The sequence below is a fragment of the Vanellus vanellus genome (genome assembly GCF_965231255.1).
Source record: "Vanellus vanellus genome assembly, chromosome: 1".
Classification (NCBI taxonomy): Eukaryota; Metazoa; Chordata; class Aves; order Charadriiformes; family Charadriidae; genus Vanellus; species Vanellus vanellus.
This window is the reverse complement of record NC_138905.1, coordinates 25494358-25508290: the sequence shown is the minus strand read 5'-3', so window position 1 is coordinate 25508290 and position 13933 is coordinate 25494358. Positions and strand designations below refer to the sequence as shown.

Below are 13933 nucleotides of genomic sequence, written 5' to 3'. Positions count from 1 at the left end.
TGTCCAGACCATACTTCCTGAACATACATATGTGAATGAGGTGGATGATGATGTTAAAAGCCTTACTGAAGTCAAGGTACATTGCCGTTCACTGCTCTCCTTATTAACATAGTTAGCCATTTCATGAAAGAAAGCAATCAGGCATGATTTGCTCTTAGTATCCACGTAAACTAACAATGACTACCTTTATGGATGTGAAAATGGATTGCAGGAGGTTGTGCTCCGCAGTCTTTCCAGGGACTAAGGTAATACCTGTAATTCTCAAACTTTCTGTACAACAGTATGGTTTGTTCCTGAACTCTTAATATGTTTTCTTATGAAATCTGCACACTCCTGGGCTCTCCTTTTCCCCGCATGACAGCTTCTCAAGAGCCTCAGCATAGCAATTCTTTAAATAGAGTAAGTTCACAGCTTACCTTCTCAGACTTCCTCCGACTCCTGAACTGTTACCTGGTGAATTCTGCAGCCCAGCTGCTACCTGTGGTCATGCTCACCCCCAACTCTTCCCTGTTTGTGAGCTGCAGGTCAAATAGAGTGCTAATCCCAACTGCTTCTTTTGCGTTTGTGTTCAGAAATTACCACCAACAGAGTATAGAAACTTCCTTGATTGCTTGGACAATGCCATGTTGCCATCCCAAGAATTTGGTGCCAGATGTCTGAAATCCACCATGAGGATCAAGGCCTGGCATTGGGAGACTTCTGCTGTTTGTAGATAGCCTCATCCTCTTCAGGTGGTCAGTATCTGACCCTCACCACATCATTACCAATATTACTTTCCCTTCTAATACTGACCCAGAGACTGGACTTCTTGGTTGTTGCCCAAATAGTGTAGACACTATAGCGTAGGCATTAGTGTAGGCACATTTATGAACACTCTCCTTTCTCAGCAGGGATGTTGTTCTCCCTTAGAGCCTTCTACCATATTTATCTTCTCCACATGCACTGCTTTCTCATTTAACCCTGAGATTAGCTCCCTGTCTTCTAACAAACCTAGCTTCAAATCCTCCATGTTAGGTTAGCAATCCTGTCCACAAACACGTCCACGCTTTCTTGTCAGATTCATTCTATCACTTCTTACTAGTTTTCCTCAGAACAAGGTGCCACAACCAAAGGTCAAAGCCTCACCGATGACATCAATTAATGCAGGTTGGATGTGTCACCCTGGGTCATCTTTGCTCTTAGTCTTGCAGTCACCTTTGATGTCCTCAAGATCACGTAACTGGTGCTCACAGACAAGCAGCAAGCAGCAGTAGCTGGAAGGCTAGATGGGCCTCAGCAATCCCTCTGCAACATCACAGATCCCAGCTAGAAGTAAAAAGGTATGGCCAGCGGATGAGTGCTTTTCTCCTGGACAGGGTGGAGTCACCAACCACTTAACACGTCTTGCTTCCTCTTTGTGCTTTGATCCCAAACCCATGACCTGAGGTGTCCAACATGCATTCCTCCCACAACAGGACTCACTCATCCGCTGCTGCTGCCAGGCTCCTGAGCCAGTTTTCTAGATGAACAATTTCAAAGAGACAGGGAGCCCTCTCCTGCTGCCAGAAGTTATAAGTTTCCAGCTTCCACCCTCCTGGAAGCACGGGAATGGGAGGAAACTACTAACATTAAACAGGTGGGAAAACACCAGTTACAGAATTTCTGCTATCCATCTGTAAAACATAATAGTTGCTCCAGTACGGTAAAATTGGATCAGATAAGTTTCCCTACGAAAAGACAGGTGTTTCAGGCAAGATCTTGCTGTCTCCAGTCTCCTGAGGGAATTATGGGGAGAAGACTGCACCAGATTGACTGAAGCATGATTTTACAGTGCTCCTAGGAATAAAACAAAGCTCCTCCAGAAATTGTGCGTACGTCTCTTAGGCACGGCTCAGTATTACATTCCCTCGTTTATGGGCAGCCCTAGTGTTCCCACACTAGAAAAGCTTGGCACTGCGTGACCAGTTAGGAAAACAGTTTATTCAGAGGCGACGGAGGGATTGATTCTTTCCTTATTTAATTTGCAAAGGGATATTTCTTCTGTCGTAGCCCTAGACTGCTTACCATACAACTGCTCCTTTCAACAGCAGCTAGAAGTCAGCATTTCTACTAATTAAGTAGCCTCGTTTTTATTTCAGATTTTTCCCGTTTATAGCTAAAATGCCTGGAAGTCAATTTATTTATCTGTTATCTCAAGAAACACATTCCCATAGAGGACACAAAGTACAGATTAATCGCATTTTTGCTCTGCTCTTCCTCGTCCCCTTCCCAGTAGGCTGCAAGCTTTTAGACTGAGGGTTGCAATTATTTTTTCTTCTCTCTACTCATGTTACTGACCAAAAAAGGGTGATTTCAGTTGGCCTGAAAATTCTCTCACGCCTGTAGCAGAAAACTAAAATGAAGATAATCTACCTACCTATAGAAGACCTACAGAGAGAGAAACAGGCACTTTCTTGTAAACACGTCAGAAGTTGAAATGATGAACATTTAATCACAAAGCAGACAGCCTCAGCACTGACACCAGACTGAATGTGGATGATATGAACAACCATCTTTGAGTCTTGTAATATCAAAATAGGGGAATAAATGACAGGCCAAAGAGCATCTCCCTGAACGACAGCTCTTCCGCTAAGAACCAATCATCTTTTGGGGTGAGAGGGTGTCTGGGGCGGACAGCCTGGAAGATTAGAGATCGAGAGATTAGATCCTAGAGATTAGGACAGCTTCAGCAGAGGAGACAGCTGCAAAGGTGACCTGAGAGGAGTTCTCTCATTTTTAGGACAGCCACAAACACACCTTCCTAGAGGATAAAAAATAAACCCTCAAATTATAGCATATTCAAAGAGAGCTGCAGATCTTCTCAGCCATCTTACGTACACAATTATTCTTGCACGGGATAGTCTGTCCTCTCTTATGGCTGCTTGGATATTTCTGTTTAAAATAGGTATCTACCGTATACGTTAACCAGCTCATTTCCACATTTACCTGCACCTTTCCCTTTGGAGTGACCGGGGTGCAGGAACCCACAGGAACCCTGTGCAGGCAGCCAGCTGCAACAAAAGTTCCTCTCAAGACGCAAGAGCTGTTTCTCCCTTAAAATTTTCAAAAATGAGGGGAAAAAAAGCAGCTAAGCTTCAGAACAAGACACTCAGTACCAGGGAGTGAGCGTGATACGGAGGAAACAGGCTCCTTCTTTTCCTGTGGCTTTTTCAGCTGCTTCCGCAGGCTCCACACTGGCTGCTGAAGACACTTCACAGGATGAAAAACCCTGCAGAGGAACAAACCTAAATAATCAAATTGACCCTTGGGAAGGAAGGAACTATTCTAAGCAAAACTGCTTTACTTTGAATTGATAAAGAGGGAATACAGAATACTACCATGTCTTAAGCAGAGCAGGTGACAAATTCACACTGAGGGTCATGAACTTACGAATGCTCACAAGCATTCATTCAAATGCACATATAGGGTAGGAATCAGACACATTAATAAACTTCATCATCAGTCTGGAGATGTGGCTGTAAAAATTCTTTGGTTTGTATTTATTTTACCTGAAGACACAGAATTTCTCCTTAAAACCAAAAAAATATTATTAAAAAAAATAATATTACAGCCTTTGGGAGAAAAGATTTATTTTTATTGCTTAATACCAAACTAGAGGAACTTCATCCTCAGCTGGTAATATTAAACACGATGAGTCAAATGCACTGGTGATGTTAATATAAGTGCAAGTTAAATGCTGGATATATTTGGCTTCGAGTGTTGAGGCAGCTTAACTCCCTTGGATCTGGAACTCGGGAGAATGTCAAAACCGCATCAATTACTTCATGAAGGCTCCAAAAGAATATTTTAGGGGAAGAAACACAGGGAAAGGTAAGAAATAGAAGCAGCTTAAAAGGCTCTGCTTGAACAAAGCCAAAACCTACTTCCTTATTTTTTTTTTTTTATGCTAAGATGCCCATTCTGCTGCCGTTGTTCCGCACTCACTGAATGCCAAAGAGTCTCAGAAAACAAAACAGCATGAAAGAAAGATCTGCAGCCAAAATCCCAATGCTGATGATTTCAATCCTCAGAGGCACAAGGCAGAGCAGGGGAGATGGGCAATTCTCAGTCTCTCTCTGCTGATTCTCAGTCAAACCTGGCTTACCTCTTATGACAAGAAAGGGGATACACAGGAGAACAGCCTACAAGGACACTAACTTAGAAAATACAAGTAAGTCTATGAGTGCTGGTAGTCTCTCAGGCTACCAGAGACCATACATGTCCAACTCCTTCACACAGCTGGAAAACAAAACACAAGAACAGAAGCCACGTATGCACAAAGAGAGCTCTATGATAAAAAAAAAATAATCCACAAGTGAATTTTGTCTTAAAAGTGATTAAAAGTGAAGAACTATCCCTCAACGTTTTTTCTTAACACTTATACTGAAGAAGGAAACCTTTGAATATTTTCATGGTTTTCAGATGTCCCACTGAAGTTTTCCTTTTAAATGCAGATGTCAAAGCCAATTTTTCTCACCCAATAGCTGAATGCAAGATGGATACTGCAGTACCTCAAGTACTGGAAATACATTACTGTTGCCAACACACCATTCCTCTCTGATATTTTCTCAGTATTCCTTCAACTACAAACATAATGGAGAAGTACTTTGAAATATTTATGTAACTCGCAAGGCTTTTACGTGTTGTTCAGAGTCAGCTATTTAAACATGCTAAAAAAGTAACTTGCTTCTCTGAGGATGCTTTAATATTCTTTCCATCCTTCTTCTATCATTATAGTAAATGAGAACAAATCAACACCCTTTGGGGTAATCACAGACTTTTTTCCAGAGTACACTCTGTTATTATAGAAAAAAACACTTGTTTACAGGAGCTAGAACTTTTTTTTTTTTCCCTCTTAAATGTCATCAGTGTGTGTTAACAGAACTGAATCACTTGGGGGTGGCAAGACTTCCTTTTTCACCAGAACTCGCATTATAAAGCTGGAACTCCAAACTGGCCCGACATACACGGTTCAGCTTAGCTCTGGATTTCGCACTGTCCCATTATAGAAGTAATCTTAGGAGAAGTATTTGACCTTGCAGTGCGATTTTCCAAAGCACTCAAACTTTCGTCTTGAGCAAAACCTCTCCAGAAATCTTGGAGGACAAATGAAGCAAGCAGCTCAGCAAAAAAAAAAAAAAAAAAACATTTTAAAAAGATAACCACTGAAATAACTTCATATTAAACTCCCATGTTCACGTAATCAAGAGTGACATCTCATGTAGAAAAGACATCTAAAATCCTGTGAGAAATGAAAATTTATTTCTCCATTGAAATATTTGATTTGAATTATTCTGCTCTCGCTCAAAAACAGACAGTGGCAGATCTTTTTTCCCCTTGAAGAACAGGGGAAAAAAAAAGCAATCAGAAAGCAGATTTTTTTTTGCGAGGAGGAGGGCATGGGAGAAGATATATTCTTGTATTTACAGGTACTAGAAACCAATGGAGTTGATGTGTGAACAAGCCTGAGGTGTGAACATTTGAACGTTTCCGTTATCAAAGGCATGAAACGCTTTTTGGGCTGACAGACACATATGACAATTTTAAAGCACTAACCTCTTCTGTAAGGAAGCATATTGTTATTGCATCACGACTGCGTGCAGAAACTTTCATAGAATCATAGAATTGTCTAGGTTGGAAGAGACCCTTGGGATCATCGAGTCCAACCACCTACCCTACTCTACAAAGTTCTCCCCTACACCATATCCCCCAACACCACATCTAAACGTCTCTTAAACACATCCAGGGATGGTGACTCAACCACCTCCCTGGGCAGCCTATTCCAATGCCCGGCCACCCTTTCTGTGAAAAATTCTTTCCTAATGTTCAGTCTAAACCTACCCTGTTGGAGCTTGAAGCCATTCCCTCTTGTTCTGTCATTAATTACCTTCTAGGCTCACAATTCTATAAAAATGCGCTCAACACCTGAATGCTAACTATAACTTCATAGCCTCTCACAGTCCCACAAAATTATTGCTTTTCTGCTCCCAAGAGATCTCCCATATCACTGCAGTCCTTTCTGCCCACTGAGAGCCTGGGCAGCTTCTCCCCATACTCCTATCCTGCCTGCTCTCTACTCTGCAGTCGCTGCAAAACTGCCTTCTATCTAGAGGGCAAATTAATCCTGCCCCACGCTGGAGACCTGCTCTGGCAACCCAGCAGTAACCTCTTACCAGGTAAGGCGTGAAGGTTACAGACCTCCCATACACAGCAGGTGATCAGCATGACTTTGGTTGGTTTGTTTTTTAAAGAGGGGAGTAGGAATATCTTAGGCTGGGTAAAAGCACATTCTCAGCCCAGAGGGACGGTTAAGGCATCAGCGGATGTCTTATCTAACACCTGATGCTACCCCGAAAATACAGCAATGGACCTTGCCAACATTTTTCAGAGGTTACTTTGTCATCAGATATAATTTATCATGAAATAGGCAATGACAGTCATTGGTGACCATCGGAAAGATACTGGCTTAGCTGAAGCCCCGGTCACATTATACCATCTCACAGAGCCAGTGTCTTTTCTTTTGACTAAAAAGGCTCAGATACAGAACACATACTGTTATGCAATATGTATAATATACAGCCCAAACCAATTATTTTTTTTCCTGCGCCTTGTCTCAACTTAAAAAAATAATGAATCTGTTTAAGTTTTGGTCTATATACTAAAGGGAATCTTAACACTTGTTTAATTACTTCACGAAGAAGATTATCAACTCCACACTGACACTTTCTGTACAAAGATATCATTATTCATGCTTCATAAAGTTGCATTTGTCCCTATTACTTATAGAGGGCATGAAAGCTTCTAAGAAAAATATCCAGAAGTATGGGAAATACTATAACCCGCTACATAACTGCACTACTTTTCATGATTTTACTGAACAAAGGATTAGAACTACAAACACTCAAAAGTCATGAAGGCCTTGTTGCAAATTAAAAATTGCTCTTAATTTGAATTATTTCCGAACCTGCATAATTAACCAGACTTCAGTGAAGTGCTGGGTGAAACAGTCCAATTGTACTGAGCACCATAAGCAGACTTTAGTTCAGGAGAAATTCTTGACAGAAAATATTAGCGTAATTAAAAATACAAAAATTTATTATGGAAGATACAATATAGTCCATCATTCTCAGTATTAGACACTTATACAAAGAGTTACATCTTGAAAACTCTAAAGATAATAAAGGATGTGAACCAGACACAACATAAGGCTTTTAAACAGAAAATTATGTCTTGCAGCAAAGTACAATCTAAAGCTATTTCCAGAAGAATTAGTTCGTGGTTGATTCCCAAAAAGCTGACAGTAGAAGGCTTAGCAAATAATTCTTCTTAAAAACTGTTACATTATTCTCAAAATTATTTATTACCTGTCGGAAAAGAGAATGTGACTTGCAAGAATTCTTTCATTATGAAAATCATTGTTCTCTCCTCCCCGCACCAAAGACAAGGGATTTAGATAAGCCAAAGAAGTCAACACTACAAAGGTACTTTCAAAATAAAATAACCTCTCTGTGGAGTGATGATTTACCTGACAGAAATTCTGGTACTGGTGAAGTGGTGTAATAATAGTGCCTGGCCACACATCACGGAGTTTGACTTTCAGTTTGACTTTCTGCATCAAAGTTATCCTCTACATCAGTGAATAATTAAAAAAATTTAAAAAAAAAAGAAAAAAAGATTATACCATGTTTGATCTCTATAAATCAAAGAAATCGTTACATCACACTGTGGCCAGGCATCTCAAAAGTGAGTCAAGGAGCTCATTAAGTCCCCGATAACTGGCAATCATTTCTTTATCATAAAATGCAGCTCAAGGCAACACAATGTAAACAAAAATCAGGTGAAAGTATCAGCACTTACCAAATTGAATCTTTTAATCACAAAGAGATATAGTTGGTTGGCAGCAGTTCCTGGCCTTGCTCTAAGTTGTAAAGTTGAAAATAAGATCTTAGAAGAAGTCTTAAACATCTAATGTGAATGTCCCGTTAATGTTCACTACCTAAGGACAAGCTTAGGCATTTAGGATGCGTTAAAAGATTGTGACAAAAAGTTGTTCTTCCAAGAAAAACACATAAAATTCTCATAGCTATGTGGACTGTGTTTAAAAATGTCAGAGGTCTATTACTATTCACTTTATTTTTGATTAAGTTCTTGTGCCGATTGAACCAACGCTGTTTCTCACTGCTATCACACAAAGGATGGAGACCGGCAACTGGTCAGTAACCCACACCATAGCAGAGCTGTCTGAGGAGCTGCTGCAAGACACCCAAAGGTTTAAGAGTTGAAGGGAATGCTCCATTTAGAACAGGCTGGGGAGCAAAAGCTGCTGAAAACCAATAGAAAGTTTCTAAATGCAGAGAAAGTCACAAGGAGGAGGCTGGCAGACAATACCTCCTACTGTTACAAATAGCATCCTTAGAAGCCCTGTAGGTGCAGGTAATTTACTCTTATCATCGACAATGTAAGACATTTTTCTGTTTCCTATTTCCAAAGGGCTGGAAGGAACAAAAAAAGGGGGGAAGAAAAAGACAGAGTTTTCTGAACAAATTATAACTGTACAGATTTGCTGTTAAGGGCAGCTGTTTCTCAGAGCTGCAAAATATACAGAATTTCTTATATCTGATTTTCTGCTAGAAGCACAGGCTAGAAGCTTACTCATCAAAACCTCTATCAAAAATACAATTTTAACATCTGTTTGGACTTTCACTTATCTGACTGCTCCCAGACACTATTGATTATCATTATCTGCAAGTCTCTAGTATTCTAAGCAGCAGCAGCTAAGGGAAATGAAAGTGAGCACTTCCATAAAGACAGATAGAGGCTTCTAGGGCAGAATGAAAACTGCTGGTGCTGACTGAAATCCAAGTCTAACTTCATCTCATCTTCTATAAATACACTGTCAATAGAAAGGAATAAGATACAGCCTAAACTAAAGTATTTATTAAAACTATAATGAGAAATAAGGGATTTTGCCAAAGGAGAAGAGGCATTACATTATCAGAGCCTGGCTGCTGTCTGCAATATGCTTCCTGGGAAGGCGATGATTGTTGCCTTTTTCTTTGCAACAGACTTTCTTCGTACCTTTGGTGTATTATGTGCTTGACTGGACCACAGGAACAGGATATAAAATGTATGGATGGTAGCAACTCTGTTGGAGTACATAATGGAAGTTTTTGCTTTAGCAAAGTAATCTCATCCTTGCCTTGGAAGACTAAAATCTTCAGAAAGCTAGAACCCCAAACAAGAAGGGGATAGGCTTGAAGGTAAACAATGTGTACTTTGGAGACCTGCACAGGAGATTTTACAACCTTCAGTGCTCAAAGAGCAAGAGAAGAGTCTTTTCCTAATCTCATTGAGTCATCTTTTGCACACATCATGATGATCAATCCGTCTTTACTCCCTTTCTACCTACCACAAGATTACTTCCTCTTTAATTTGCAACTGAAAAAAACAGGAAAAAACATCACCCCATGCTCAAAATACTACCACGGTAGCAGACAAAAATGGGTCACTGCAATGTTTCATTCTCTCTGTAGGTTATGGACTGAGAACAGACAAAAATTTATTGATATTTGCCAATCAATATTCCTACAATTAAGAACCAAAACAAAGAAGCCTTCAAGTACACAAACAGAAGAACCTCATGGACTGTATCATCAGAACCACTTCCAGACAGAAGAAACAATTTTTTTTTAATTGTTCAAAGCTCTACAATCACGGACGGTTGTGTTCCTCTAGAACAGCGCAGACTAACAGCAGAGTTTGACCGTTCAGTGACGTATAACCTAAGATTCAGCAATCATCAGACACCAGAGGAGCCAGGAATCCATACAGAATTTCTACTGTAAGTAACAAGTTATCTGCTTTTGAGGAAAAAAAAAAAGTTATATTTTTTCATGTTTTTAGGTATTGGAACAGGTTGCCCAGAGAGTTTGCACAGTCTATCTCCATTCTTGGAAGTTTTAAGACCTGACTGGATAAAGCCCTCAGTAACCTGGTCTGTCACTGCAGCTGACCCTGCTTTGAGCAGGAGGGTTGGACGGAATGGCCTCCTGGAGTCTTTTCCAAACTGAATTCTCCTATGCCTCTGTGTTCTATTATATAAAACAAATGCCAAATCAGCAGGATTATCCCCTAAGATTTTAGTGCTGCTTCACCTTATTACCAACCTGCATATCCCAGAGGTCAGCTTCATGATATACATGTATGTGAATTAAGAGGCAAAAGGAAAAAGATGGGGCAAACGGGAAGAAAAGAAGAAATATTTTGTATCTCTTTCCATTCAAAACAGTGCTCGTTCAGAAGTCTCTTTCCACCCCGTCAGCAAACAGCTCACAGTAAAAACAGAAGCCCTCATAATTTGACGCAGAATAAAGTACTAGACTTTCTCATTCTGCTAGTTGGATCTATGACCCTGAGAAGGATTAAACGTCACAGTTGTTTTGATCATAGAACAGTTACATGATTTCATGCCACACTACTCCATAAATGAAGTAGGCAACAACGTCCAAGATTTCTCATTCGTACCTGTATTAAGATGGCCCATAACTACAAGCCATCCTTCAGCATAATATATGGAAAACAGCTTAGCTGTAGTCTGGTGTACTATTTGATAGACAGTGTAGAAAGTGGTGCGAACTCAGTGTAAATGCCACATCCATGTTGGTCAGTTGCGAGACTTTCAAAAATACCTTACTTTTTTCAGGTTTTTCCTCCCTAAGTAAGTGGTAATTTAGAGTTGCATCACTATGAAGACTGGCCAGATAAAATATTTTTACATACCATTTACACTACTGATTAGCAACAGATTATACATATAAATCTAAATTTGATTGCTGAATAGACTGTTAGTCTTGGCCTTAGTAATTTATGGGGAACATCACTCTTATCCGACAAAACATCAAAGTAAAAATGTGCAAATTAGCTTCGTAGATGGTGTTTGAAATGAAGCACATTGAGTTCTAACATACTGAACTTCTAGATACCGGATGGCCAAGAGCGTCCTGAATTCAACCACTTGTCACCTATCTATTTGTGGCAGCAAATACGCATCTAACGATGTATACGCATACACACAAATGTATGTACAAACATACATATGTAATTTATACGAGGGTATGCAGGTATATAGACCACAGAACATTCTGCAGAATCACCCAAATCACTAGAGCTGTGACACCGTAAAAGGTGTCATGAGATCCCTGTACCGTATACTCTGGCAAACCCTTTTTCCAAGTGCTCTCCAGCGACCAAATGATGCAAAGATTCCTCCCTGAGGGGTCTCATCTCCTTGGACTGCAGAGATGTACTTAAAACTGAAGGCTTCTGCACACAGGGAGGAAGTGCTTGACCTGTTGGTGGGGGGGAGATATTTTGAACACAACAGAACCGAGTGACACCAATACTTACTTGGCAGGCATTATAAATCAACTGGTGTTCCAATTTTTTGATCCCTAGAATCTGCTGAAACATTTCATAAAGCTGTTCCTTGCTCAGAATCAGCTCCGATACAGCACTTAGGGCCATTCTATTCGGCTGTTTGCATAAGTCCTCTTCTCCCCTGTATATGGCATCGTATTTGGCTAGCCAAGAACTTAACACTGTCTCTTTGCTTAATCCATCGATTTCCGGCAAACTTCGGACCCTCTTTTCTATGTTTTTCTTAAAAACATCTCTAAAGTCATTTGCAGAACATCCTCCGCTGTGGACCATTCTTGCAACCCGGTCACTCTTGAGAAATACCTTTTAAAATAAAAGAACAGAAAAAGAAGAAACAGAAAAAGTTAGGCATGGACACAAACACAATCCCTTATAAAGGGATTACAAGCTACTATTTTGCTTCTATGTAAGATGGCTTTACAAGGAAAAAAGATGGGTAGACGTGGTGCTTAGGGACATGGTTTAGTGGTGGTGTTGGCAGTGTTAGGTTGATGGTTGGACTTGATGATCTTAAAGGTCCCTTTTGACCTAGACGATTCTATGATTCTACCTTTCTCTGTAACATATTTAAAAATGCAGTTACTTATAAAATATATCTTTCAACAGATATCCTAATTGATATTGTACAGAAGGCTGCAGTTTAAGCCTAAAAGTACTTGCCCAAATAGATTATTCAAAAAAAACCATCACCAATATCTGCTAATCATGTTTTATGCTTTAAGTGTACCATGATAGATTTCCGTTTTTGGAAACAGAAGTATCTAAGGTTAAATTCTTATTCATAAAGGGACCTGATATGGTTACTGTCAATTAATGCTGATATTAATTTCCTAAAAATGCTACACAAATATTGAATCTCATTTCAAAACAAATAATAATCAGAAATTCCACTCAGCAATAAAACTTATCAACACAAACAGGTAGAAGGATATTAAGCCTTTCCTTGTTTTAACAGTCTGCAATTACAATTGATTCATTTCTCTAACAGCTTCACTGGAAATCAAATAGAAAAAAAAAGTATTTTAAAGATGACTTCAAATACAGCTACACTGTATTGTCCATAAACAGCATTAAATCCTCCATCACACTAGTTGGCATAGCCAACGAGAGAAAGCAGATGCAGAAGAAAGAATGAAATTAAAAATATTTATAGGCTCTTTCCCCCCAAAATCTCATATTTATCCAAGACCCTATTGGACCCTATGCATTGCCAATATAACTGGATCAGTGCAAAACACACACTGTAAAACCATCAGAATATCATTCACCTTTCATTACCTTCTTTCAATCACATTATTCAAAACCATTAACCCAGAATGCCAGGGCTGAAAAGCTGCTAGCACTTCCCTTGACTTATGAACCAGACTAATTAAAAAATTAATTCTGATTTTGAAGTTGATTTTCTGTTAGACTGCAGGAAAAGTCTGCTCGATTTTTTCAATACTTACCTGGGGAAGGGGAGGACTCTTGTAACACTTGGTGGCCGCAACATTGACAAAATGATGGCATCTTCATGTTGGGCAAACTAAATTTTTATACAGGTACGTGCAAATACAAAATAAAATTTGTACATATCCCTGATGTTAAAAATCTTCCCTTCTGAATGCTTCGGCTAATAAACTGTATTTTTATTAAATATTAAAAAGTTATTCCACGATAATTCTTTCATAAAAGATATGGTGGATAATAAAGGAAATTACTCAAAATATAAACCCAAGGTGTGAATAACTGACTACAAAAAGTACACGGTTCGTTCTGAAAAAGAATCCATTGTACCTAAAGCTCTTACTGTACTATTCTTTTTTGAGTGGCAGTTTACCAAAATTCTTCCTGAGGAAAAAAAATGTAACATCGTCTTTAAAATGAACTACATGTATTTGAGATAATTAAAAAATAATAACAGTTGAACAGAAAGACTCAGTTTCTAAGACTTTGTTTGCAACAGAAAACCATAAGAGAATGGAAATTCAGTTAGGAGTGTACCATACGTGCCTCAAATTTGACACATTAAGATGCACTAAAAAGCTATTAAATGTCTCGTTATTCCTGTTCCTGAATGACATATGGTACACTTCATGTTAAACTCAAAATCCTTTGCTTCAGTTATATTTCTTGAGATCTGTCTCCTCAGTTTCAAAGCTTTTCCGAGCTGTTATATGGTTGCTTTTTTTTTTTTTTTTTTGTTAATTCTAAAAATAAGTTTATGGGACTTGCTACTCTATGGAGAATGGTATGCCACCAGTTTCATGCCAATGGAGTTACTATTTCCACCATTGTCCCAGAAAGCCCATCTGGCTGAGTATCTGTGGGTCCAGAGTCTGGGCTGGGACTGCAGACTGGGACACATACATGCTCTACAAAATGGGTGGTACTTTCTTGGCAGCATTCCTTTTTACAATGAAATATATAAGCTTTTATAGCAGTCTTAATGTAGTTCACCACTTCCTTCTTCAATGTGGATTATATGCGCAGCCCAATC

At 39.3% G+C, this 13933-nt stretch overlaps 1 protein-coding gene across 6 annotated transcripts in view; it reads right to left on the bottom strand.

Annotated features, from left to right (window-relative positions):
- CADPS2 (calcium dependent secretion activator 2) overlaps positions 1 to 13933 on the bottom strand; it is a gene marked incomplete at its 5' end in the record, with an annotated part of 318699 nt that overhangs the window by 202304 nt on the left and 102462 nt on the right. For all 6 annotated transcript variants that reach the window (XM_082495412.1, XM_082495415.1, XM_082495411.1 and 3 more), the window contains one exon: positions 11425 to 11757. In XM_082495412.1, the coding sequence (XP_082351538.1) occupies positions 11425 to 11757 (333 nt within the window). The remainder of the gene's footprint in view (positions 1 to 11424; positions 11758 to 13933) is intronic.